Source organism: Oncorhynchus keta, chromosome 25 (genome assembly GCF_023373465.1).
Source record: "Oncorhynchus keta strain PuntledgeMale-10-30-2019 chromosome 25, Oket_V2, whole genome shotgun sequence".
Classification (NCBI taxonomy): Eukaryota; Metazoa; Chordata; class Actinopteri; order Salmoniformes; family Salmonidae; genus Oncorhynchus; species Oncorhynchus keta.
Genome location: NC_068445.1, coordinates 21778167 through 21805778, shown reverse-complemented (window position 1 = coordinate 21805778; position 27612 = coordinate 21778167). Strand labels below are relative to the sequence as shown.

General features: G+C 42.0%; 1 protein-coding gene across 2 annotated transcripts in view; it reads left to right on the top strand.

Moving 5' to 3' along the window:
* Positions 1-2138: 2138 nt before the first annotated feature.
* Positions 2139-27612, top strand: part of LOC118358409 (protein phosphatase Slingshot homolog 1-like) — a 52967-nt gene continuing 27493 nt past the window's right edge. For both annotated transcript variants that reach the window (XM_035736214.2, XM_035736213.2), the window contains exons 1-2: positions 2139-2641; positions 8253-8290. In XM_035736214.2, the coding sequence (XP_035592107.1) occupies positions 2561-2641; positions 8253-8290 (119 nt within the window). In that variant the 5' untranslated portion in view covers positions 2139-2560. The remainder of the gene's footprint in view (positions 2642-8252; positions 8291-27612) is intronic.

Genomic DNA, 27612 nt, shown 5'->3' with positions numbered 1-27612 from the left:
TACCTTTTCTTCCTCTGTATCCGCTGCTAAAGCAGCTTTCTACCACTCTAAATGTCAAGCTTCTGCCTCTAACCATAGGAAACTCTTTTCGACTCTCTCCTCCCTCCTTAACCCTCCACCGCTCCCCTCCCTCCGTGGACGACTTTGTCAACCACTTTGAAAAAAAGGTTGACATCCACCACTCATTCACTCAGCCTATGGAGTCCACTGGTCTCATTCACACAAAACTGTCCTACACCTTGACCTCTTTCTCCCCTCTCTCTCCAGACAACACCCCTCGACTAGTGAGATCTGGCCGCCCAACAACCTGCTCACTCGACCCCATCCACTCCTCCCTTCTCAGACCATCTCTGGAGACCTTCTCCCATTCCTTACTTCCCTCATCTCATTCCTGACCACTGGCTGCATCCCCTCTGACTTCAAAATGGCCCGAGTTCCTCTCCTCCTCATGAAATCAACACTCGACTCATCTGACGTCAAAAACTATAGACCCGTATCTCTTTATTTTCTTTCCAAAACACTTAAGTGTGCTGTCTCTGATACAGTTTCTCGTTATTGCTCTCAGAACGATCTTCTTGACCCTAACCAGTCAAGCTTCAAGATAGGTCACTCAACTGAGACTGCTCTTCTCTGTGTCACAAAGGCTCTCCGCATTGCCAAAGCTGACTCTCTCCTCTGTTCTCATCCTCCTAGATCTATCTGCTGCCACCAACACTGTGAACCCTCAGCTTCTCCTGTCCACCCTCTCAGGGCTGGGTGTCTCAGGCTATGCACACTCTTGGCTCTGTGATATCCTCACATGGTCTCTCCTATCATTGCTATGCGTATGACACTCAATTACTTTTCTCCTTTCCCCTTTCTGACACCCAGGTCGTGACACGCATCTCTGCGTACCTGGCAGATGGGGTGGCAGGGAGCCAATTGGTTAGAGCGTTGGGCCAGTAACCAGAAGGTGCTAGATTGAATCCCCGAGCTGACAAGGTATGAATCTGTTGTTCTGCCCCTGAACAAGCAGTTAACCCACTGTATAAATAAGAATTGGTTCTTAACTGACTTGTCCAGTTAAACAAAGGTTAAATAAAAACATCTCAACTTGGATGTCGGCCCAACACCTCAAGCTCAACCTCGAGAAGACGGAACTGATCTTCCTCCCAGGGAAGGCTTGCCTGCTCAAAAACCTCTCCATCATGGTTGACATCTCCACAGTGTCGCCCTCCCAGAGTGTAAGGAACCTTGGCATGACCCTGGACCCTGAACCTGCTCCTGCAGGTTCATGCTTTACAACATCCATAGAGTACGACCCTACCTCACACAGGAAATGACGCAGGTCCTAATCCAGGCACTTGTCCTCTCCTGTCTGGACCACTGCAACTCGCTGTTGGCTGGGCTCCCCACGTGTGTGATTTATCCAGAACACAGCAGCCCACCTGCTTTTCAAGTAATCTCATGTCACCCTGCTCCTCCGCATACTCCACTGGCTTCCAGTTGAAAGCTCACATCTACTACAAGACCATGGTGCTTAGCTATAGAACAGCAAGAGTAATTGCCCCTCCCTAACTTCAGGCTATGCTTTAACCCTGCACCACAACCCGAGTGCTCCATTCTGCCACCTCGGGTTTCTTGGCCCACCCAGCTCCCTCTCAGCCCTGTCCAAGCTCTTCTCTGTCCTGGCACCGCAATGTTGGAACCTGCTTCCCCCTGAAGCTAGGAGGGCTAGAAGTCCCTGTCCATCTTCCTAGAACATCGGAAACTAGGGATGCACTGATATGAAATGTTTGGCGATACAAAAAAACCTATACCGATATTTACCATTTGAGCCCTATTAAGCTTTCTCGTACAGTTAAATGGTTAACACACACACTGACCAAAATGTTATTTTGTTGGCATTTATGTATGTCCCCATTACCAGCGACGTGACGGACTTTAGCCCACTGCCCCAGAGTAGAGCATAATGGAATCCGCTCACGAATCAACATTTTTGGATGAGGATTCGTGGCAAAAATTCCTTTCGAATTTACACGCATTCTCACAGTAAAACACATGGGAAAGCATGTCACTTTTGAGAAATGACGTTGTTTTTTTACCGACAGGCGAAGTGAAATACACTGTTTAAACTGGAAGACAGATTTTGATAACATCCATTGGACCAGACCACTGAACGTTTGAATTCAGGATCAACACACAGACAGCAGCTCTAGCAGTCTGGGCTGGCATTATGGTATACGCTCGCATCAACTACATCCTCCTGCCTGATTGAAGCTGTTTTGTGCAGGCTACAGAGGCTAGCTAGTGTGAAAGCCGCAGCATGTGGAACGACGTGTGTCTGCACTGCACGTTCTTAATATTACATGAATGTATTTTTATTAGAGAACATTCAAAAGCAACAACTGAGGCACTGGCTGCCAGATTTTAGGACGATTGAAATTTAATAACGACGATGAAATTCTCTGCTTCGATCGCAATAGACGTTGACATCGAGAAGCAACTTCCTCAGGTTCTTTACCCGAAATAAAACCATTCTCTGGACAGGCAACACCGGCCTGTGCAGATTCTCCCAGTCATGGCTCTGGTTACTTTGCAGCGCTCCCCTACCCCAAGCGCTGCATCCACAGCCAGCACTACCACCACCAACGTGGGGGAGGTAAGTTTGGAAATAGCTGGAGAGACGTTCTAGAAACGTCAAGAAAGCGCGTAAGAAAACACCGGGGATACGTGGGAGTAACATAGGTAGGCCTTGTAGCTAGTGTTTTGTAGCGACGGGATAAGCTAGTTTAGTACTAGGCTCAACTCCATCACTAGCAAGTTAGCTAGCTGTTTGGAAAAGCGAGCATGCAAAGTTGCATCTCAGTAGCAATGCTATTGCTAGCCAGTAAAGTTATTAGGTAGCTACCCAACTAAACCACAATACACGCAGGTTACCTAGTTAGCTAGCGTGTACTTATTTTCTTTAACTAATTAGCAATTGATTTAACGTTAACATATTAATGACCAACATTAGCTAGCTACCACTTGCCATTTCCAAATTACTATGGCATTAGGTACCTAGTTTACATTCTTATCATGCATAGGCACCTTGTTATTTTATCACTGAGTATGTATTAAACATAATTGTATTGCACACAACGTTGTTACAAGCTTGAGCTTTAAAACCCACAACTAGCTAGTTTGCTCGTTAAATGGAAGTGCTTTTAAACAAGGTCTGTGCTGTTTTCTTCTCTATCCTGCTGGTGAATGTAGTAAACTAGCTTGCTAGCCAGCTAACACATTTTTGTGTGTGTGTGTAACGGTACTGCAGTAGTGCCATAACATCTGGTAGACGAAAATGTTGGCTAGCTAAATGTTAGCTACTTTTGCCAAAACCAGTGTTATTATGGATAGTATGTAATGTTCTATATACTGATTTATATAATGTCTTCTAAAGGAAATGTCAATGAGGTGAATTGTGGCATAACTTCATACAGCCATGTCATGTGGTAGAGGCCTAGTAATTTCCCATACAGAGAGTAGTCTGACAATACAGACAGACAAGTAAAAAACATGTAATCCCTTTGCCATCTTGAACACTTCCAAGATGACAAAGGGACTCATGTTACTGCTCCTTGTGTTGAAGTGTTTTATTTGTTAGCTGAACCATGAGTCCGTATTAACTTTAGCCAATGCTTTAATCCCATCACAAAATGCAAGGTAATTCTAAACAATAACATAACAGTTAAGCCTACACAAATCACCCCAATGGCATGTGATGTAACTCATATAACTCATAGAAATGATAGTTAGTCAAAGTACTGTTTTTGAATTGATAGTACACCTCGACCAGTTGGGGGTGCTAACTGTTAATATAAACCTCAACAAAGACACTAGCCTCCGGAAGGAAGGAAGGAAGGAAGGAAGGAAGGTTGTATGTCTCCACTAGGCACTAGCCCTTACTGAGGAGTAGAGGGTGGATTTGTATCAAAGATGAGAACAATCATCGTTATATCAAGAACTGGGACCATAGCATTAGCTGATCTTTATTTTCTTTCATTAGACTGCTTCTTTGCCTTAAAATACTGAGTCATTGGGCCTGACTCATTACACCTGCAATGTGAAAAAGAGATGTGTAAAAAGAAACACGTTTGTCATGAGGATGGTGATAGTTGAGCTGGCATGATAGAGGACTGGCCTTCCCTGTCACTTACTTTCCATGCGGGCTGGAATTGACTGACTGGCTGCCTCGTTGTTCCCAGGGCTCTGCCCAGGGCCCTGTCTGATGAGGAGCAACCAAGCCCATCAGGAGGCTGCTGCAGCTATGATGTCATTCTCACATGAACGGTGGAGGGAATGAGAAGTGGAGGGAAAGCATTGAGGGGAGGACGGTGGTGGGGTAACAATATGGTAGCTGTTGTGACGGTGGAAGGTAGGCTACATGAATTAGCCAAGAATAGCAAAAGTGAAATATACCTATTAGCCCTACATGTAGCGCTGGAAATTGCCAGGGACCACATGATGCAATATTATCACGATTGCAATATGTATTGCGATTCTATATACACTACCATTCAAAAGTTTGGGGTCACTTAGAAATGTCCTGGTTTTTGAAAGAAAACCACCTCTTTTTTTGTCCTTTAAATAGTACCTTAAAAACACCAGTCTCAACGTGAAGAGGCGACTCCGGGATGCTGGCCTTCTAGGTAGAGTTGCAAAGAAAAAGCCATATCTCAGACTGGCCAATAAAAATAAAAGATGAAGATGTGCAAAAGAACAGACACTGGACAGAGGAACTCTGACTAGAAGGCCAGCCTCCTGGAGTCCCTTCTTCACTGTTGAGTTTGAGACTGGTGTCTTGTGAGTACTATTTAATGAAGCTGCCAGTTGAGGACTTGCGAGGCATCTGTTTCTTAAACGAGACACAAATCAGTCAGGCCCTCTTGCTCAGTTGTGCAACTGGGCCTCCCACTCTTTCTATTCTGGTTACTACCAGTTTGCGCTGTTCTGTGAAGAGAGTAGTACACAGCGTTGTACGAGATCTTCAGTTTCTTAGCAATTTCTCGCATGGAATAGCCTTCATTTCTCAGAACAAGAATAGACTGACAAGTTTCAGAAGAAAGGCCTTTTTTTTTCTTCTTACCTTTATTTAACCAGGTAAGTCAGTTAAGAACACATTCTTAATTTCAATGACGGCCTGTGGGTTAACTGCCTGTTCAGGGGCAGAACGACAGATTTGCACCTTGTCAGCTCGGGGGTTTGAACTCGCAACCTTCCGGTTACTAGTCCAACGCTCTAACCACTAGGCTACGCTGCCGCCCCGCTTTGTTTCTGGCCCTTTTGAGCCTGTAATCGAACCCGCAAATGCTGATGCTCCAGATACTCAACTAGTTTAAAGCAGGCCAGATTTATTGCTTCTTTAAATCAGAACAACAGTTTTCAGCTGGGCTTACACAATTGAAAAAGGGTGTAATAATGATCAATTAGCCTTTTTAAAATGCTAAACTTCGATTAGCTAACACAACATGCCATTGAAACACAGGAGTGATGGTTGCTGATAATGGGCCTATGTAGATATTCCATAAAGAAATCAGCTGTTTTCAGCTACAATAGTCATTTACAACATTAACAATATCTGCACTGTATTTATAATCAATTTGATGTTATTTTAATGAACAAATGTGCTTCAACATATTGCTCACCATATGTCTTCTGCAGAGGGCCATGAGGAAACGAGTTTTGATTAGTCATGGAAACAAAAGTACAATCACAACCTAAAATGCTCTGCTTCTTTACCCACGCGGAGAGTTTCATTCCTCGGTTTTAGACTCTTCCCTACGAAGTGAAATCCTCTTTCTATTCATGGCTCTAACTTGTTGCTTTTATGTCTTGCTGTGGCAGAATTATGGCTGTAATTTCACTTGTAGCGGTTGCAGGGCTGTTCAGGTGAACTATTGGATTACCCTCCCTGGTGTGTTTCACCTGGCCCCTCGGTGCCCTTCCCCTGGGTAGAGGCCAACCATATTACCTTACTGGCACTGTTTGTTTAGATGGGGACATAAACCTTTACTTTACTCACTGTTTTGTGTGTTTGTGAAACTTCTAATTTTTATGAAAGACAATGAGTTTTCTTTGCTGTTTTCTGCTCATCACAAGTGTAATGCTCGCCCTATTTAGTTAGTTCAGAAATGGAAAGCGGCGTGTGTTTTTGGAGCTGAAATGCAGTATTGGACACAACTTGTCACAAGTATTTGCTCTCATTGTTGCTGTACTCTGGCACTGCCTACCTTACCTTGGCAGGGAGATTGCTAGTAGTGCTTTGTTTGACATCCCTCAGGTTTTAGTAGGTGAAACTTCTGGAGAATGGCCCACCTCAGTTACCTGTCACCATGTACAGATAGATGTAGGATCTTAATTAGAGCCAGCTTGCTACAGCAGAAAAACAATCCTGCAGCAACAGGAAATTAGAATTATGTATTTCATAATTAATAGACATTTCTGTAGAGGTTGATAACACTTTTTTTAGGGAAAGTCTGAAATTTCAAAGTGAAAATGATAAACTTGAAGCCTTTTTAAAACCCAAATACAGTACAAGTTTGCATTTCCTGCTGGGCACAAAGTTCGCAGCAACAAAAGTGATAAAATCAAGATCCTACATCTGTAGTTCTATCCTGATACTTCCAAATCTATGATATCCCTCCTAGTACAATAAGAACTGTTTTGAAGATATTACTGTTGTGAAACTTTATCATGAAGAATGGCCCCATTCCCTCCATTTAGTGGCGTTCACCTCTCTCATAAAGTCGGGTATCTAGGTTAACAATGAACATTTATGAGTTGTCATATTTCTTATGATGTTTATTAGATTGACACACAAACAGTGGGTGTCACCAGATCTTAACCTAATTGAACAATAATGGGAGATTCTGGAGCGGCGCCTGGGGCAGTGTTTTCCACCACCATCAACAAAACACCAAATTATGGAATTTATTTTGGAAGAATGCTGTGGCATCCCTCCAATAGAGATCCAGACACTTGTAGAATCTATGCCAAGGCTCGTTGAAGATCACCCTATTCTGTTAACTTAAATAATGTTGTTGACTCGTCCTATACTCGTATTTGTGGTCAAAGCATAAATTGTAGAAAATCACTTCAAAAACCTCACCTCAAACTTGTCTCAAAGAGTTTTAAAAATGCTTGCTATTTACTCAAAGAACATTAGTACATCACTGGGGCCAAGCTTCCTGCCATTCAGGACCCTATATAATAGGCGGTGTCAGAGGAAAGCCCATAAAATTGTCAGAGAATCCAGTCACCCAAGTTAGTGTTTTCTCTTCTACTGCACGACAAGCGGAACTGGAACGCCAACTCTAGGACTAAAAGGCTCCTTAACAGCTTCTATCCCCAAGCCATAAGACTGCTGAACAATTAATCAAATGGCCACCGGACTATTTACATTGCGCCCCCCCCCACCCAAAACTAATTTACATTGTTTTGTACACTGCTGCTACTTGCTGTTTATCTATGTATAGTCATGTCACCCCTACCTTCATGTACACATGTTTCTATTGTGTTATTGACTGTACGTTTGTTTGTGTAAGGCTGTTGTTTTTGTCGCTTTGCTTTATCTTGGCCAGGTCGCAGTTGTAAATGAGAACTTGTTCTCAACTGGCCTACCTGGTTACATAAAGGTGAAATACATTTTTTTTTATGTCACTTGTTAAATCCGCAGTGTAGATGGAGGGGAGGAGACAGGTTAAGTAATGATTTTTAATCTTTGTGACAATTGAGACTTGGATTGTGTATGTTTGCCATTCAGTGGTGAATGGGCAAGACAAAAGATTTAAATGCCTTTGAACGGGGTATGGTAGTAGTTTCCCGTGTGTATCAAGAATGGTCCACCACCGAAAGGACATCCAGCCAACTCAACACTACTGTGGAAAGCATTGGAGTCAACATGGGCCACCATCCCTGTGGAGCGCTTTTGACACCTTTGTAGAGTCCATGCCCCGATGAATTGAGGCTGTTTTGAGGGCGAAAGGGGGTTTAACTCAATATTAGGAAGGTGTTCTTAATGTTTTGTTCTCTGTGTAGGTGATATATCATAGAAATATGGAAACACTGGACAATTATTTTAAGATGCTTTGTTGGTGTTTCCTTTATTTTGTCAGTTACCTGTAGATCCATGTCCACCTGATACTAATGGCTGCACTGTAGCGCTTCAATGTCTTGAAGTATCAGATTTGGTAATTTTTGTTTCTTTTCCTCTGCTTTTTCTTGGTTTGCAGGACTTTGGGAGTGACTATGAGCGGCGGCTAAATCAGAGGTAAGTGTTGTTAATACTTAGTGTTAGTGGTCTTGCTTGGGTAGCTCAGAGCTGCTTCTCTTTTCCATGGTGGAGCAGGATAATGCTAGATGGAGATATTAGGAGGACGTTTTTGTCATCTGTGTTTGTTGGTGTGGGGTAAGCATTCCAGATCTACTCATTCCTGGTTCCTCTCAATGCCGGTTGCCACTGTAACAAATTATTAAGAAACCTTTGTCTGTCTGTCGGCAGGGATCATCAACTAGATTCAGCCGCGGGCCGATTTTTGTCTTGAGGGGATGGTTTGCGAGCTGGAACATGATTAGAAATCATCTGTAGACTGCAATTTCACTGCCAGAATCCCAATCCTATATAATATTTGACTAAAACAAAAGAAATCTTGCTTAAATGTATGCAATCACGTGTCTCTATTATGCTTGGTAATACAAAATTAAAATCACCGATATACTGATGTTTTTACAGACTTATGTACAACAATGATATTGGGGGGCCAAATAAAACCACCAGTAGGGGACAACCCTGTAGACCATGGTTCCCCAATCTTTAACAGACAATTAGACAAAATGTTGTCTTCCCTCTTTTGGCTCGTTATTGTTGCGACAGGTGCTTAAACAGTGATTGTCTGTCTGTTTTGGTCACTACTAGAGATCGACCGACTGAAAGAATAAACGTCTTGTTTTCGAGATGATAGTTTATGGATTTGACCATATTAATGACCTCTAGGCTCGTATTTATGTGTGTTATTATGTTATAATTAAGTCTATGATTTGATAGAGCAGTCTGACTGAGCGGTGGTAGGCACCAGCAGGCTTTTAAGCATTCATTCAAACAGCACATTCGTGCATTTTGCCAGCAGCTCTTCGCTGTGCTTTAAGCATTGAGCTGTTTATGACTTCAAGCCTATCAACTCCTGAGATTAGGCTGGTGTAACTGATGTGAAATGGCTAGCTAGTTAGCGGGGTGTGCGCTAATAGCGTTTCAAACGTCACTCGCTCTGAGCCTTCTAGTAGTTGTTCCCCTTGCTCTGCATGGGTAACGCTGCTTCGAGGGTGGCTGTTGTCGTTGTGTTCCTGGTTCGAGCCCAGGTAGGGGCGAGTCGAGGGACGGAACCTATACTGCTACACTGGCAATACTAAAGTGCCTATAAGAACATCCAATAGTCAAAGGTATATGAAATACAAATCGTATAGAGAGAAATAGTCCTATAATTCCTATAATAACTACAACCTAAAACTTCTTACCTGGGAATATTAAAGACTCATGTTTAAAGGAACCACCAGCTTTCATATGTTCTGAGCAAGGGACTGAAACGTTAGCTTTATTACATGGCACATATTGCACTTTTACTTTCTTCTCCAACATTTTGTTTTTGCATTTTTTAAACCAAATTGAACATGTTTCATTAATTATTTGAGGCTAAATTGATTTTATTAATGTATTATATTAAGTTAAAATAAGTGTTCATTCAGTATTGTTGTAATTGTCGTTATTATAAATACATTTTTAAAAATCATCTGATTTAATCTGTATCGGCGTTGAAAAATCATAATCGGTCAACCTCTAGTCTTAATCAACTCACTGAATGGATTTAGTGTGCCGCTGAATTAAGTTACTTTCCCTGTATGAAGCAATCAGAGTTTTTAGGTGAAATTGAGCATAGAGTGAGGGGCATGTGCACCACTGGCCTGTATTGCTTCATTTGTCAGCTTTTATATGGATGTGTAACGTCACTCACGAACAAAGGTGTTGTTGACATTCAGAGACATGATTGTTTTCAAGCCCATCATCCCACTTTCCTTAGTCTTTTTTTTTTTTTTTTCTCCATTCATGTGCGTGTGGGTCAGACATGAGTTTATTTTTGTTCTCACTGAAAACAGGATGCCTGAAAGCTGGTCATAACTTCCTGCTCTACTGTGCCTCAGGACAAAGGGGGAAGAGTGGAAGAGGTCAGCACGTCACCCTTCCTACATAGTGAGGGATGTGGTTCTCTGGCTCCATGGGGTCAATAATCTTGGTAATTAATCACAGGGAGATTTACTGTGTTCTGCCTCCATGCCCTCATGCAGTGAAATCTGATACTGCTGTGAATGTTTTGGGCATTTCCACGGAAACAGCTTATGATTCCAGTTTTTTCACTTTAAAATGTATTCCAAACAAAAATTATTGTATTGAAACTTTAACAAACAATACAACTCTATGCACAAGGACTCTATGCACAATGTACTATACTCTACTTGTCTTTACTGTATTGTACTTACTGTGCGGTACTGTATTGCGCTCTACTTACTGTACTATCCAAACTTGGGAAACATACGTACGTCCATGATTGGACCAAATCTGAACCTGTCCGATCCGTCTGTGGACGTTAACATCAAGGCCAGGAGGGACTGACCAAGTTTCAACTACTTATCAACATCCGGTGTCAGTCGGTACTCATTGGGTGAGTATGTTGGTATCAGTAAATGGAAAGAGGGGGCTCATGGGTAGGTGTGTAAGAGCTGGGAGAGGTGAGAGTGAAAGGCATAGAGGGAGGGGTGGTTCAAACTGTTGTACCACTCTTGGCTTGACCACCGGACAACAAAGACAAAGAAAACAGTTGAACCTAACTGTATGCCAGTGGAACGGAGGACAGTAGCAGGTGACCCGGCTGTGGTTTGTGACGATTATGATTTCCCGTTGTAGCCAATTCAGTTGCAGTAATTCTGTTTACATTTTTATTTTTTGTAGTAATCATTAAATTACGAGTTATCACATTCATAAACAAATGTGAATTCAGTAAAATCACTAGTTGGTGAACTTTTATTATTCTCCCTCATGATGGAGAGAAATGTGAAAATACCTTAGTTATGTGGGTGTTTGGTAATGGACTTAAAAGGCACAAGGCAATATTTCTTAAACTTACAGAAGGTAAACAATATCTCAAACTAAATATGTGTTGATATTATATTGAACAACACTATAAACTCAACATGCAACAATTTCATAGATTTGACTGAGTTACAGTTCATAGAAGGAAGCCAGGTCCACCCACTGGGGAGGCAGTCCCAGCCAATCAGAATGAGTTTTTCCCCACAAAAGGGCTTTATTAAAACTTCTTAGGGATATGTGTCCCTTCCACGGGACGGTTGAGCTAACGTAGGGTAATGCGATTAGCACGATGTTGTAAGTAACAACATTTCCCAGGATATGGACATTAGAGGTTGACCGATTAATCGGAATGGCCAATTAATTAGTTTTCATAACAATTGGAAATCTGTATTTTTAGGTGCCGATTTCCGATTTTAAAAAATCTATATTTAAAAAAATGTTTTTAAATAAACCTTTTATTTAACTAGGCAAGTCAGTTAAGAACACATTCTTATTTTCAATGACTGCCTAGGAACTGTGCGTTAACTGCCTTGTTCAGGGGCAGAACGACAGATTTTCACATTGTCAGCTCAGGGGTTTCAATCTTGCAACCGCACAGTTAACTAGTCCAACGCTCTAACCATTGCACTCCACGAGAAGCCTGCCTGTTACGCAAATGCAGTAGAAGCCAAGGTAAATTGCTAGCTAGCATTAAACTTACCTTATAAAAAACAATCAATCATAATCACTAGTTATAATTACTAATCCAGTTTAGCAGGTAATATTAACCAGGTGAAATTGTGTCATTTCTCTTGCGTTCATTGCACGCAGAGTCAGGGTATATGCAACAGTTTGGGCAGCCTGGCTCATTGCAAACTAATTTGCCAGAATTTTACGTAATTATGATATACATTGAAGGTTGTGCAATGTAACAAGAATATTTAGACTTAGGGATGCCACCCGTTAGATAAAATACCGAACGGTTCCGTATTTCACTGAAATAATAAAGGTTTTGTTTTTCGAAATGATAGTTTCCGGATTCGATCATATTAATGACCAAAGGCTCGTATTTCTGTGTGTTATTATGTTATAATTAAGTCTGATTTGATAGAGCAGTCTGACTGAGCAGCAGCAGGCCCTTAATCATTCATTCAAACAGCACTTTCGTGCGTTTTGCCAGCAGTCACTCGCTTTTAGATTTGGAGTAGTTATTCCCCTTGCGCTGCAAGGGCCGCGGCTTTTGTGGAGCGATGGGTAACGATGCTTCTGAGTGTGGCTGTTGTCGATGTGTTCCTGGTTCGAGCCCAGGTAGGGGCGAGGAGGGGGACGGAAGCTATACTGTTACACTGGCAATACTATAGTGCCTATAAGAACATCCAATAGTTAAAGGTATAAGAAATACAATAAATAAATAATAAATATCAACTACAACCTAAAACCTCTTACCTTGGAATATTGAAGTCTCATGTTAAAAGGAACCACCAACTTTCTCATGTTCTGAGCAAGGAACTTAAACGTTAGCTTTTTTACATGGCACATATTTTACATGGCACACATTTTTACATGGCACATATTACTCTTCTCCAACACTTTGTTTTTGCATTATTTAAACCAAATTGAACATGTTTTAATTATTTATTTGAGGCTAAATTGATTTTATTGATGTTTTATATTAAGTTAAGTGTTAATTCATTACAGATTTTTTTTAAAGTCAGATGATTCAGTATCGGCTTTTTTGGTCCTTCAATAATCTGTATCGGTATCGGCGTTGAAAAATCATAATCGGTCGACCTCTAATGGACATATCTGATATTGGCAGAACGCTTACATTCGTGTTAATCTAACTGCACTGTCCAATTTACAGTAGCTATTACAGTGAAAGAATACCATCCTATTGTTTGAGGAGAGTGCACAATTTTGAACATAAAGTTATTCATAAACCAATTAGGCACATTTGGGCAAACTTAATACAACATTTTGAACAGAAATGCAATGGTTCATTGGATCAGTGTAAAACTTAACACATACACTGCTGCCATCTTGTGCCTGGGCTGTAATTAATACATTATGGCCTTTCTCTTCCATTTAAAATATAATGGTTTAAAAAAAATACAAAATGATTTTTTTTTCTTTGAATGATCTTTTACCAGATCTACTGTGTTCTCCTACAGTCTTAATATTTCCACAAACTTCAAAGCGTTTCCTTTCAAATGGTACCAATAATATGCATATCCTTGCTTCAGGGCCTGAGCTACAGGCAGTTAGATTTGGGTATGTCATTTCAGGTGAAAATTGGGAAAAAAAGGGGTGGATCCTGAAAGGGTTTTATAGATACTGCTCATTAACAGTGATTTAAACAAATTTGTGCACAACATTTTTGAGTTAATAATTTCTGGGACCTTTTTTTCAGCTCATGAAAATGGGGAACATGTCGCTTTTGTTTTTGTTGGCGGGGGTGTTTATGTCAACATTGTTATTATTATTATTTTTCAATGTATTTCTGATAACTAACAATTTCAGACCTGGAAACATGAATAGGCGGCACACTGCATGAGAGATGGAACAATGTTGTGACCAGGGGTTGGAACGTAAATTATTTTCCAATTGTTTCACTCTGTTCTAACCTGAAAAACAAAGTTCTGATCTGGTTCGAACCCAAAAAAAGAAATTACTTATATTGGGGCTGCAGCGTAGCCTAGTGGTTAGAGCGTTGGACTAGTAACCGGAAGGTTGTGAGTTCAAACCCCCGAGCTGACAAGGTACAAATCTGTCGTTCTGCCCCTGAACAGGCAGTTAACCCGCTGTTCCCAGGCAGTCATTGAAAATAAGAATATGTTCTTAACTGACTTGCCTGGTTAAATAAAGGTAACAAAAAAATATATATATATTGTTCCTTTTTTATTAACCTCTCATTTTTTTATATTTAGCTTGACATTAAACTACTTCACCAATTAGTGCGGATAGAGCAGCTTGCTATGGAGCGAGCAACCTATAGTTACCCAGTGGTGGAAAAAGTACTCAATTGTCATACTTGACTAAATGTGAAGATCCCTTTTTAATAGAAAATGACTCTAGTCCAGTAAAATACTACTTGATAAAAGTGGTTTTAAATATACTAAAGTATCAAAAGTAAATGGAATTGCTAAATTGTACTTACGTATCAAAAGTAAAAGTATAAACTATTTCAAATTCCTTATTAAGCAAACCAAACGGCATATTTTTGTTTGTTTGTTTGTTTTCGTGACAGATCGCCAGGTCTTTGCGACAGATCTTTTCCTATCATATCAATAAACAGTCAACTTATTAATAGCTTTGTATCATCATTCTGAACAGTCGTAACATCCTTGCATCTGCAAAAACCAGAGCCTTATGATTCAGTACTACACAAATGTGTTTAATTTATTTACTAGTTAACTAAATGGTAACACAGGATAAACATACACACTTAATACATTAGAAACAGGTCCCTAGCGGACTGACAACAATATGGCTGTTCGTTACAAAAGCCATGGAGAGGGCGAGGAAAGAGAGCGGGACAGAGACACTAAACGTTGCTACATTTAGAAACTAATCTCACTTATCCTTTCACACGAACCGCCGCTCCGCTTGGAGTAATAAATCATGAATGTATTTACTTGAAAATGCCTTGGTTTGCCGTCTTTCTCTAATAAACCGGGTCGCCTTGGAAAGGGAGTTGGGCCTTTTCACGGCACGCTTGTAAAGCTCTGATTGTCCAAAATGGGTTCCCACCCGTCTTCTACTGTTCTCCTCTGCCGTTGTCCGGTATCCTGTGACTTGTCATGTAGTCCTGAACAGAACTAAAGAGTTTATTCTCCTTCCATTTGCTCTGGAAGATGCTTCTTTGAAAATAAGCCAGCAAGCTGTGTCGATGGTTCCCAGCGGGTGATGAAAGTAGTGTACTACAGTGGTTTGAGCAGAGTAGTAGAATGGTCCCACTTTACTAAGGACAGATAATCAGCTGTACCAGTGATTATCTGGGAGGTGACTATCGTCTCTACCTCATGTTGAGATTGAGTTCAAACCACTTTTTTTCTCTCTGGTCTAATATTTTAATTCTTAATCCATAATTTTATACAGTTTGTTTTAAAATGAGCGGTTCTGTCAGGTTGACACGCTCTCTGACCTCACTCAAGGGGGCGGTGACTACTTACTGTGCACAGTTATAGAAACAATTGCCTCTTATAGTTTCTTAAATCACATCCTTCTCTTAATAACTTTTAACGGCTGAAATCCCGCTAACGGGATCAATATGACAACAGCCAGTGAAAGTGCGGGGTGCCAAATTCAAACAACAAATCTCATAATTAAAATTCTTCAAACATACAAGTATTTTACACAATTTTAAAGATAAACTTGTTGTTAATCCCACCACAGTGTCCCACCACAGTGTCCCAAAAAGGCTTTACGACGAAAGCACACCATCTGATTATGTTAGATCGGTACCTAGTCACAGAAAAACACAGCCATTTTTCCAGCCAAAGAGAGGAGTCACAAAAAGCAGAAATAGATTAAATTAATCACTAACCTTTTGATGACCTTCATCAGATGACACTCATAGGACTTCATGTTACACAATACATGTATGTTTTGTTCGATAAGTTCATATTAATATCCCAAAATCTCAGTGTACATTGGCGTGTTATGTTCAGTAATGTTTTGCTTCTAAAACATCCAGTGATTTTGCAGAGAGCCACGTCAATTTACAGAAATACTCATCATAAACATTGATAAAATATACAAGTGTTCTGCATGGAATTATAGATCCTTAATGCAACCGCTGTCAGATTTCAAAAAAACTTTATGGAGAAAGCACACCATGCAATAATCTGAGTACAGCGCTCAGAGACCAAAACAAGTCATAGTCATACAACAAGATACCTGCCATGTTGTGAAGTCAACAGAAGTCAGAAATAGCATTATAAATATTAACTTTGATGATCTTCATCAGAATGCACTTCCAGGAATCCCAGTTACACAATAAATGTTTGTTTTGTTCGATAAAGTCCATTTATGTCCAAATATCTCCTTTTTGTTTGCGCGTTTAGTTCACAAATCCAAATTCATGAGGCGCGAGCACTAGGTCCAGACGAAAAGTCAAAGTTCCGTTACAGTTCGTAGAAACATGTCAAACGATGTATAGAATCAATCTTTAGGATGTTCACATAAATCTTCAATCATGTTTCAACTGGAGAATTCCGTTGTCTTTAGAAATGCAATGGAACTCAGCTACCACTCACTGGCACGCGTGAGACTGAGCTCATTAACACTTTCATTATTTTTCATGTAGCATGCACAACACCGAGGATGGAAACTTCGTACATGTAGTATGTATTCTTTGCAAGTTGCAGTATTTCCTTTTCTAACATTTTTTAATGACATCACAAAATAACAACCAAACCGACATTAGTGTTCTTTTAGGTCGCCTCTGACTATTCCCCACGTTCTATGTTAATATTGTTCCAGTATTCGCATTAGACCGTGTTTGAGTTTCGGAGCGAAAAGTATTTTTAAAACAAAGGCACATTCCTGTGGTGAACATTGGAGTGGCAGATGCTGAATGTTCTCTCCTTGATTTACAACAGGGTTTACCCCCACCAGTTCCCTCCTTGCCTCCTCTGCGAGTGAAAGGGGCTCTGGTTGATGTTATTTATTTCAAAGTTGATCTGACCTATTTGGATCCTCTCAAGGCAGTCATGACACCTGTCAATATGTAACAAATACTTTTGGGTGTCCGGGAAAATGTATGGAGTAAAAAGTACATTATTTTCTTAAGGAATGTAGTGAAGTAAAAGTTGTCAAATATAAATAGTAAAGTACATACCCCAAAAAACAACTTAAGTAGCAGTGGTGGGAAAAGTACTCAATTGTCGTGAAGTCACCCAATAAAATACTACTTGAGTAAAAGTCAAAAGTATTTGGTTTTAAATATACTTAAGTGTTAAAAGTAAATGGCATTGCTAAAATGTACTTAATTATCAAAAGTATAAGTATAAATAATTTAAAATGCCTCATTTTAAGCAAACCAGATGGCACAATTTTATTTTATTTTATTTACGGCTAGCCAAGATCACACTCCAACACTCAGACATAATTTACAAACAAATCATTTGTGTTTAGTGAGTCCGACCGATCAGAGGCAGTAGGGATGAGCAGGGATGTTCTCTTGATAAGTGTGTGAATTGGACCATTTTCCTGTCAATGTAACGAGTACTTTTGGGTGTGAGGGAAAATTTATGGAGTAAAAAGTACATTATTTTCTACAGGAATGTACTGACGTAAAAGTTGGCAAAAATATAAAGTCCAGATACCCTCAAAAAATGACTTAAGTAAAAAATCTTTAAAGTGCTACTTAAGTACTTTACACCACTTGTTTTAGCCTAGGCAGCCGATTTGTGCATTGGTGTTATTGGCTGCCTAGGCTATAGTTACTTGCATGCGTGATGGACAGACAAGTGTAGGGCGTGAAATGTGACTGAATTTGCGGATGGGGAGACCGCTAGTGGAGGCTTGGTTTGATGCGCTGGGCATTGTTACGACATGCATTATCAGAGTAAAGCCCACAGAATTATAGCTACAGAGGAGCGGCTTCTATGGAGGAACTTTGAATGTGTTTGAACTTCCGAGAGTTGGCTTAACTTCCACCAGAGCTACTGTAGCTAGCAAGCTTGTGTGTGCAGAGCAGCCCCAGAATTAACACGTCTTACCTTGTTCATTAATAAATCAATGTGAAGCAGAAACTGTAGTGTCAAATTAAATTAAATTAATTGATATAGCCCTTCGTACATCAGCTGATATCTCAAAGTGCTGTACAGAAACCCAGCCTAAAACCCCAAACAGCAAGCAATGCAGGTGTTGAAGCACGTTGGCTTGGAAAAACTCCCTAGAAAGGCCAAAACCTAGGAAGAAACCTAGAGAGGAACCAGGCTATGAGGGGTGGCCAGTCCTCTTCTGGCTGTGCCGGGTGGAGATTATAACAGAACATGGCCAAGATGTTCAAATGTTCATAAATGACCAGCATGGTCGAATAATAGGTCTGGGTCAAGTAGCACATCCGGTGAACAGGTCAGGATTCCATTACCGCAGGCAGAACAGTTGAAACTGGAGCAGCAGCACTGCCAGGTGGACTGGGGACAGCAAGGAGTCATCATGCCAGGTAGTCCTGAGGCATGGTCCTACGGCTCAGGTCCTCCGAGAGAGAGAAAGAAAGAATTAGAGAGAGCATACTTAAATTCACACAGGACACCGGATAAGACAGGAGAAGTACTCCATTAATAACAAACTGACCCTAGCCCCCCGACACATAAACTACTGCAGCATAAATACTGGAGGCTGAGACAGGAGGGGTCAGCCGACACGGTGGCCCCATCCGATGATACCCCCGGACAGGGCCAAACAGGAAGGATATAACCCCACCCACTTTGCCAAAGCACAGCCCCCACACCACTAGAGGGATATCTTCAACCACCAACTTACCATCCTGAGACAAGGCCGAGTATAGCCCACAAAGATCTCCCCCACAGCACAACCCAAGGGGGTGCGCCAACCCAGACAGGAAGATCATATCATGTGACTCAACCCACTCAAGTGACGCACCCCTCCTCGGGACGACATGAAAGAGCACCAGTAAGCCAGTGACTCAGCCCCTGTCCATACCGAGCATTGAAAAGATAATACATTTTTCTCTAATTACAAGTCTCTCCCTAATTCCTAAATCACACTTTTAACATCAGTAGGATACAGTAGCCTAAGCTTTGGAGGGGGAGGTTGCCTATATACACGCACACACACTGGCAATGATTTCCAGCTGGCAGGCAAACACTGGAATATGTTCCTGAGTTAGAGTTAGGTTTTTTTTGTGGGACTGAAAAAAATGCCCAGAACTAGTTCCCATGTTTTTAAAATCAAAGTACTGTTCCGAAACAATATATCACTTTCGTTCCTGTTCCTCAAAATGTTTTATTTTTCAGTTCTGTTACCTGAACCGTTTGCAACCACTGGTTGTGAGCTTAACTAGATTTTGTACAGTGTGTAAACTACTCAAGGATTTTCTTCTGAGAACGTACTTTCTTCTGGTAATGCAATTTTGGATTTTAGCACTCAGTGATGCACGTCTTCAGGAATGATATCCATGAGATACTATTTAAAACTTCTTGCGACTAGCAAACCCGTATCCGGGAGCGTAATCATAGCCTCAAATGCATTAGCATAACACAAATTTTCCTATTCATGAAAATCGCAAATTAAATGAAATAAATATATTCAAACACAAGCTTAGCCTTTTGTTAACAAAACTGTCATCTCAGATTTTCAAAAAATGTGTTACAGCCAACGCTAGACAAGCATTTGTGTAAGTTTAGCATGGCATAATGCTATGCTAGGCTCTGCTGGCAGCAGGCAACATTATCACGAAAATAAGAAAAGCAACCAAATGAAATAATTTACCTTTGAAGAACTTCAGATGCTTTCACTCAGGAGACTCCCAGTTAGGTAGCAAATATTCATTTTTTTCCCAAAATAATATTTTTGAAGGCGAAAAAGCTCCCGTTTGTTCAGCAGTTTTTGCTGAGAAATCGACCGAAAAATACTTCAACTATAACGCCAATTTTTTTTTTCAAAATTTGCTCCATAATATCGACAGAAACACGGCAAACGTTGTTTAGGATCCATCCTCAAGGTGTTTTTAACATATATATCCGATAATATATCCATCAAGGCAATTGTTTTCTCATAAGAAGTGATTAAAAAATGGCTACCTCAGTATTTTACGCGAGATTGTCTCCGGGAGACACCATGTAACCACTCGCCAAATATGGTCGCATCTCTGCATGTCTGGCAGACATATCAGTGTGGATGACGGATCACCACCTCAAGCTGAACCTCGGCAAGACGGAGCTGCTCTTCCTCCCGGGGAAGGACTGCCCGTTCCATGATCTCGCCATCACGGTTGACAACTCCATTGTGTCCTCCTCCCAGAGCGCTAAGAACCTTGGCGTGATCCTGGACAACACCCTGTCGTTCTCAACTAACATCAAGGCGGTGGCCCGTTCCTGTAGGTTCATGCTCTACAACATCCGCAGAGTACGACCCTGCCTCACACAGGAAGCGGCGCAGGTCCTAATCCAGGCACTTGTCATCTCCCGTCTGGATTACTGCAACTCGCTGTTGGCTGGGCTCCCTGCCTGTGCCATTAAACCCCTACAACTCATCCAGAATGCCGCAGCCCGTCTGGTGTTCAACCTTCCCAAGTTCTCTCACGTCACCCCGCTCCTCCGCTCTCTCCACTGGCTTCCAGTTGAAGCTCGCATCCGCTACAAGACCATGGTGCTTGCCTACGGAGCTGTGAGGGGAACGGCACCTCAGTACCTCCAGGCTCTGATCAGGCCCTACACCCAAACAAGGGCACTGCGTTCATCCACCTCTGGCCTGCTCGCCTCCCTACCACTGAGGAAGTACAGTTCCCGCTCAGCCCAGTCAAAACTGTTCGCTGCTCTGGCTCCCCAATGGTGGAACACACTCCCTCACGACGCCAGGACAGCGGAGTCAATCACCACCTTCCGGAGACACCTGAAACCCCACCTCTTTAAGGAATACCTAGGATAGGATAAAGTAATCCTTCTCACCCCCCCCCCCTTAAAAGATTTAGATGCACTATTGTAAAGTGGCTGTTCCACTGGATGTCATAAGGTGAATGCACCAATTTGTAAGTCGCTCTGGATAAGAGCGTCTGCTAAATGGCTTAAATGTAAATGTCCCTTACAGCTATTCTCCAATGGAAATGCCTAAAAAGACGTCACAATGCTGTAGACACCTTGGGGTATGCGTGGAAAACATAAGCTCATTCGTAGCTCATTCACAGCCATATAAGGAGTCATTGGCATGAGGAGTCATTGGCATTTTATCTATCTGGGTTTCGCCTGTAACATCAGTTCTGTGGCACTCACAGACAATATCTTTGCAGTTTTGGAAACGTCAGTGTTTTCTTTCCAAAGCTGTCAATTATATGCATAGTCAAGCATCTTTTTGTGACAAAATATCTTGTTTAAAACGGGAACGTTTTTCATCCAAAAATTAAAATAGCTCCCCTATATCCAACTGGTTAAGGCCTGTCTTGCTTCCGGGTCTCAGTGGTTCAGTATGGGACATTCTACACTACAACATTTTGCAATTTAACTGCCAGATTACATATTCTCTTTAAGGTTCATTCAACCACTTGAGTCATGAAAACATTGTACACTGAACAAAAATATAAACACAAGATGTAAAGTGTTGGTTTCATGAGCAGAAATAAAAGATCCCAGAAATGTTGCATATGCACAAAATGCTAATTTCTCTAAGATTATGTGCACAAATTTGTTTACATACCTGTTACTGAGCATTTCTCCTTTGCCAATATAATCCATTTACCTGACAGGTGTGGAATATCAAGAAGCTGATTAAACAGCATGATCATTACACAGGTGCATTTTAGACGCCGATACCGATTATTGCAGGACCAAAAAAAGCAGATACCAATTAATCGGCCGATTTTGTATTTATTTATTTGAAATGATGACAATTACAACAATACTGAATGAACACTTATTTTATTAACTTAATATAATAAAGCAATAAAATCAATTTAGTCTCAAGTAAATAATGAAATATGTTCAATTTGGTTTAAACAATGCAAAAACAATGTGTTGGAGAAGAAAGTAAGTGCAATATGTGCTATGTAAGAAAGCTAACGTTTCAGTTCCTTGCTCAGAACATGAGAACATATGAAAGCTGGTGGTTCCTTTCAACATGAATCTTCAATATTCCCAGGGAAGAAGTTTTAGGTTGTAGTTATTATCCACTACGCGATGATATCTTTCTCGCTCATTTTTTAAAATAAAAGCCTGAAACTATGTCTAAAGACTGTTGACACCTCGAGGAAGCGATAGGAAAATGAATCTGGTTGCTATCCCTTTAAATGGAGCGAAGGCAGTCTATGGAACATGGAGCTTTCAAAATAGAGGCCACTTCCTGGTTTGATTTTCCTCAGGTTTTCGCCTGCAATATCAGTTCTGTTATACTCACAGACAATATTTTGACAGTTTTGGAAACTTTAGTGTTTTCTATCCTAATCTGTCAATTATATGCATACTCTAGCATATGGGCCTGGCTTGGATCTTTTGACAATTTTTAGGGCCTTCCTCTGACACCGCCTGGTGTAGAGGTCCTGGATGACAGGGAGGTTTGACCCAGTGATGCACTGGGCCGTACGCACTACCCTCTGAAGTGACTTGCGGTCGGAGACCGAGCAATTGTCGTACCAGGCAGTGATGCAACCGGTCAAGATGCTCTCCATGTTACAGCTGTAGAACCTTTTGAGGATCTCAGGACCCATGCCAAATCTTTTTGGTTTCCTGAGGGGGAATAGGCTTTGTCGTGCCCTCTTTACGTCTGTCTTGGTGTGTTTGGACCATTCTAGTTTGTTATTGATGTGGACACCAAGGAACTTGAAGCTCTCAACCTGCTCCACTACAGCTCTGTCGATGAGAATGGGGACATGCTCGGTGCTCCTTTTCCTGTAGTCCACAATCATCTCCTTAGTCTTGGTTACGTTGAGGGACAGGTTGTTATTCTGGCACCACCGGCCAGGTCTCTGACCTCCTCTATAGGCTATCTCGTTGTTGTCAGTGATCAGGCCTACCTCTGTCATCTGCAAACTTAATGATTGTGTTGGAGTTGTGCCTGGCCATGCAGTCGTGGGTTAACAGGGAGTACAGGAGGGGACTGAGCACGCACCCCTGGGGAGCTCCAGTGCTGAGGATCAGCGTGGCAGATGTGTTGCTACCTACCCTCACCACCTGGGGGCGGCCCATCAGGATGTCCAGGATCCAGTTGCAGAGGGAGGTGTTTAGTCCCAGGTTCCTTAGCTTAGTGATGAGCTTTGAGGGTACTATGGTGTTGAACGCTGAGCTGTAGTCAATGAATAGTATTCTCACATAGGTGTTCCTTTTGTCCAGGTGGGAAAGGGCAGTGTGGGGTGCAATAGAGATTGCATCATCTGTGGATCTGTTTGTGTGGTATGCAAGTTGGAGTGGGTCTAGGATGTCTGGGATAATGGTGTTGATGTGAGCCATTACCAGCCTTTCAAAACACTTCATGGCGACAGACGTGAGTCATTTAGGCAGGTTGCCTTTATGTTCTTGGGCACAGGGACTATGGTGGTCTGTTTGAAACATGTTGATATTACAGACTCAATCAGGAACATGTTGAAAATGTCAGTGAAGACACCTGCCAGTTGGTCAGCACATGCCCGGAGCACACGCCCTGGTAATCCATCTGGCCCTGCAGCCTTGTGTATGTTGACCTGTTTTAAGGTCTTACTCACGTCGGCTACAGAGAGAGTGATCACACAGTCGTCCGGAACAGCTGATGTTCTCATGCATGCCTCAGTGTTGCTTGCCTCGAAGCGATTTAGCTCGTCTGGTAGGCTCGTGTCACTGGGCAGCTCGCGGCTGTGCTTCCCTTTGTAGTCTGTAATAGTTTGTAAGCTCTACAAATATTGTGAAAAAATACCACCTAATAGAATAATTTGTCAGGAGACCGTAAAACGGCAGCCGTCTCCTCCGGCGCCATCTCACCGCTTATGGCCTCAACAAAACAAAGGGGATCCTGTTCCACAATCCTACATAGCAAACAATGACAAAATAATTATATGAAGAGGCTTACTTTTCCAGACAATAATTATGAAAATGTACATAATGCTAAAAATAAATATATACACTACCATTCAAAAGTTTGGGGTCACTTAGAAATGTCCTCGTTTTAAAGAAAAGCAAAAAAAAAATGTCCATTAAAATAACATCAAATTGATCAGAAATACAGTGTAGGCATTGTTAATGTTGAAAATGACAATTGTAGCTGGAAATGGCTGATTTTTTAAAATGGAATATCTACATAAGCTTACAGAGGCTCATTATCAGCAACCATCTCTCCTTTGTTCCAATGGCACGTTGTTAGCTAAATCCTTAAAGTTTATCATTTTAAAACGCTAATTGATCATTAGAAAACCCTTTGCAATTATGTTAGCCCAGCTGAAAACTGTTGTTCTGATTTAAAGACACAATACAACTGGCCTTCTTTAGACTAGTTGAGTATCTGGAGCATCAGCATTTGTGGGTTCGATTATAGGCTCAAAATGTACAGAAACAAATAACTTTCTTCTGAAACTCCTCGGTTTCTTCTTGTTCTGAGAAATGAAGGCTATTCCATGCGAGAAATTGCCAAGAAACTGAAGATTTCGTACAACGCTGTGTACTACTCTCTTCACAAAATGGCTCTAACCACAATAGAAAGAGTGGGAGGCCCCGGTGCACAACTGAGCAAGAGGACAAGTACATTTGTGTCTCGTTTAAGAAACAGATGCCTCGCAAGTCCTCAACTGGCAGCTTCATTAAATAGTACTCACAAGACACCAGTCTCAACCTCAACAGTGAAGACGCAACTCTGGGATCCTGGCCTTCTAGGCAAAGTTGCAAAAGCCATATCTCAGACTGGCCAATAAAATGTAAGATTAAGATGGGCAAAATAACACAGACACTGGACAGAGGACCTCTGCCTAGAAGGCCAGCATCCCGGAGTCGCCTCTTCACTGTTGACATTGAGACTGGTGTTTTACATGTACTATTTAATTAAGCTGCCAGTTGAGGACTTGTGAGGCATCTGTTTCTTGGCCACAGAGGCAGTGAAGTCTGGAAAAATGGACAGTCTCTTGCCTCTGTCAGTAAGAGTGTTGCTTCTCCAGCTTGGCACATGATCTGGTCTCGGACATGGTGGTAATACCCTCTAATACCCTCGAAGAGCATTGGGGGATCACCCTCTCTGAGTCTAGCTCGCAGTGACCTATGGGCACAGTCTCTAAGAGGGTGTTTTCTTTGAGGTTAAGCATGTCCTGCAATATTTGAGAAACAAAGTCTGTTGGACGGGGCCCCTCTAGACCTTCAGCAATGCCCTCCAGGCGAATGTTTTGGCGCCCTTGACGTTCTTCTTTGGTTCTCGCATTTATCTTTAAGCACTTGACTGTGGCTGAAGAGTGGTTATGTTATGTTATGTCATCACTGTATGGTAGTGCCCTGTGTAGCCACTGTTGCCTGTAGTGTGTCTACAGATTTCAGTTTTTCCTTAATTAAGGACACTTCTGATCGGAGAGTTCTGGAGAGGTTGTCAAATTTGTCATATACAGTGGCTTGCGAAAGTATTCACCCCCTTGTCGTTTTTCCTATTTTGTTGCCTTACAACCTGGAATTTAAAATAGATTTTTTGGTGGTTTGTATCATGTAATCTACACAACATGCCTTCCACTTTGAAGATGCAAAATAATTTATTTTGTGAAACAAACAAGAGATAAGACAAAAAAACTACTTGAACGTGCATAACTATTCACCCCCCACTGGGCTCTTTGCCCAAGGCAAAACTGCTCCAGCTCCTTTAAGTTAGATGGGTTCCGCTGGCGTACAGCAATATTTGTCATACCATAGATTCTCAATTGGACTGAGGTCTGGGCGTTGACTAGGCCATTCCAAGACATTTAAATGTTCCCCTAAAACCACTCGAGTGCTGTTTTAGCAGTATGCTTAGGGTCATTGTCTTGCTGGAAGGTTAACCTCCGACCCAGTCTCAAATCTCTGGAAGACTGAAACAGGTTTCCCTCAAGAATTTCCCTGTATTTAGCTCCATCCTTCAATTCTGACCAGTTTCCCAGTCCCTGCTTAGGAAAAACAGTAGGGACTGCTGATGTTCTCGGGGTGATGTGAGTTGTTGGGTTTGCGCCAGACATAGCTTCTTCCTTGATGGCCAAAAATATATATTTTAGTCTCATCTGAACAGAGTACCTTCTTCCATATGTTTAGGGAGTCTCCCACGTGCCTTTTGGCAAACACCAAACGTGTTTGCTTATTTATTTTCTTTAAGCAATGGCTTTTTTATGGCCACTCTTCCATAAAGCCTAGCTCTGTGGCGTGTACGGCTTAAAGTGGTAATATGGACAGATATATTTTTTTATAACCCATCCCTGATCTGTACTGCTTCACAACTTTGTCCCTGACCTGTTTGGAAAGCTCCTCGGTCTTCGTGGTGCCCATTCCTTAGTGGTGTTGCAGACTCTGGGGCCTTTCAGAACAGGTGTGTGTATGTATACACTGCTCAAAAAAATAAAGGGAACACTAAAATAACACATCCTAGATCTGAATGAATGAAATATTCTTATTAAATACTTTCCTCTTTACATAGTTGAATGTGCTGATAAAATCACACAAAAAGTATCAATGGAAAGCAAATTTATCAACCTATGGAGGTCTGGATTTGGAGTCACACTCAAAATGAAAGTGGAAAACCACACTACAGGCTGATCCAACTTTAATGTAATGTCCTTTAAACAAGTCAAAATGAAGCTCAGGTGTGTGTGTGGCCTCCACGTGCCTGTATGACCTCTCTACAATGCCTGGGCATGCTCCTGATGAAGTGGCGGATGGTCTCCTGAGGGATCTCCTCCCAGACCTGGACTAAAGCATCCGCCAACTCCTGGACAGTCTGTGGTGCAATGGAGCGGATGGAGCGAGACATGATGTCCCAGATGTGCAATTGGATTCAGGTCTGGGGAACGGGAGGGCCAGTCCATAGCATCAATGCCTTCCTCTTGCAGGAACTGCTGACACACTTCAGCCACACGAGGTCTAGCATTGTCTTGCATTAGGAGGAACCCAGGGCCAACCGCACCAGCATATGGTCTCACAAAGGGTCTGAGGATCTCATCTCGGTACCTAATGGCAGTCAAGCAGGTGTGAACCTGCTTTCATCTGTGAAGAGCACAGAGCGCCAGTGGCGAATTTGCCAATCTTGGTGTTCTCTGGCAAATGCCAAACGTCCTGCACAGTGTTGGGCTGTAAGCACAACCCCCACCTGTGGACGTCGGGGCCCTCATACCACCCTCATGGAGTCTGTTTCTGACTGTTTGAGCAGACACATGCACATTTGTGGCCTGCTGGAGGTCATTTTTCAGGGTGCTGGCAGTGCTCCTCCTACTCCTCCATGCACAAAGGCGGAGGTAGCGGTCCTGCTGCTGGGTTGTTGCCCTCCTACGGCCTCCTCCACGTCTTCTGATGTACTGGCCTGTCTCCTGGTGGCGCCTCCATGCTCTGGACACTATGCTGACAGACACAGCAAACCTTCTTGCCACAGCTCGCATTGATGTGCCATCCTGGATGAGCTGCACTACCTGAGCCACTTGTGTGGGTTGTAGACTCCATCTCATGCTACCACTAGAGTGAAAGCACCGCCAGCATTCAAAAGTGACCAAAACATCAGCCAGGAAGCATAGGAACTGAGAAGTGGTCTGTGGTCACCACCTGCAGAACCACTCCTTTATTGGGGGTGTCTTGCTAATTGCCTATAATTTCCACCTGTTGTCTATTCCATTTGCACAATAG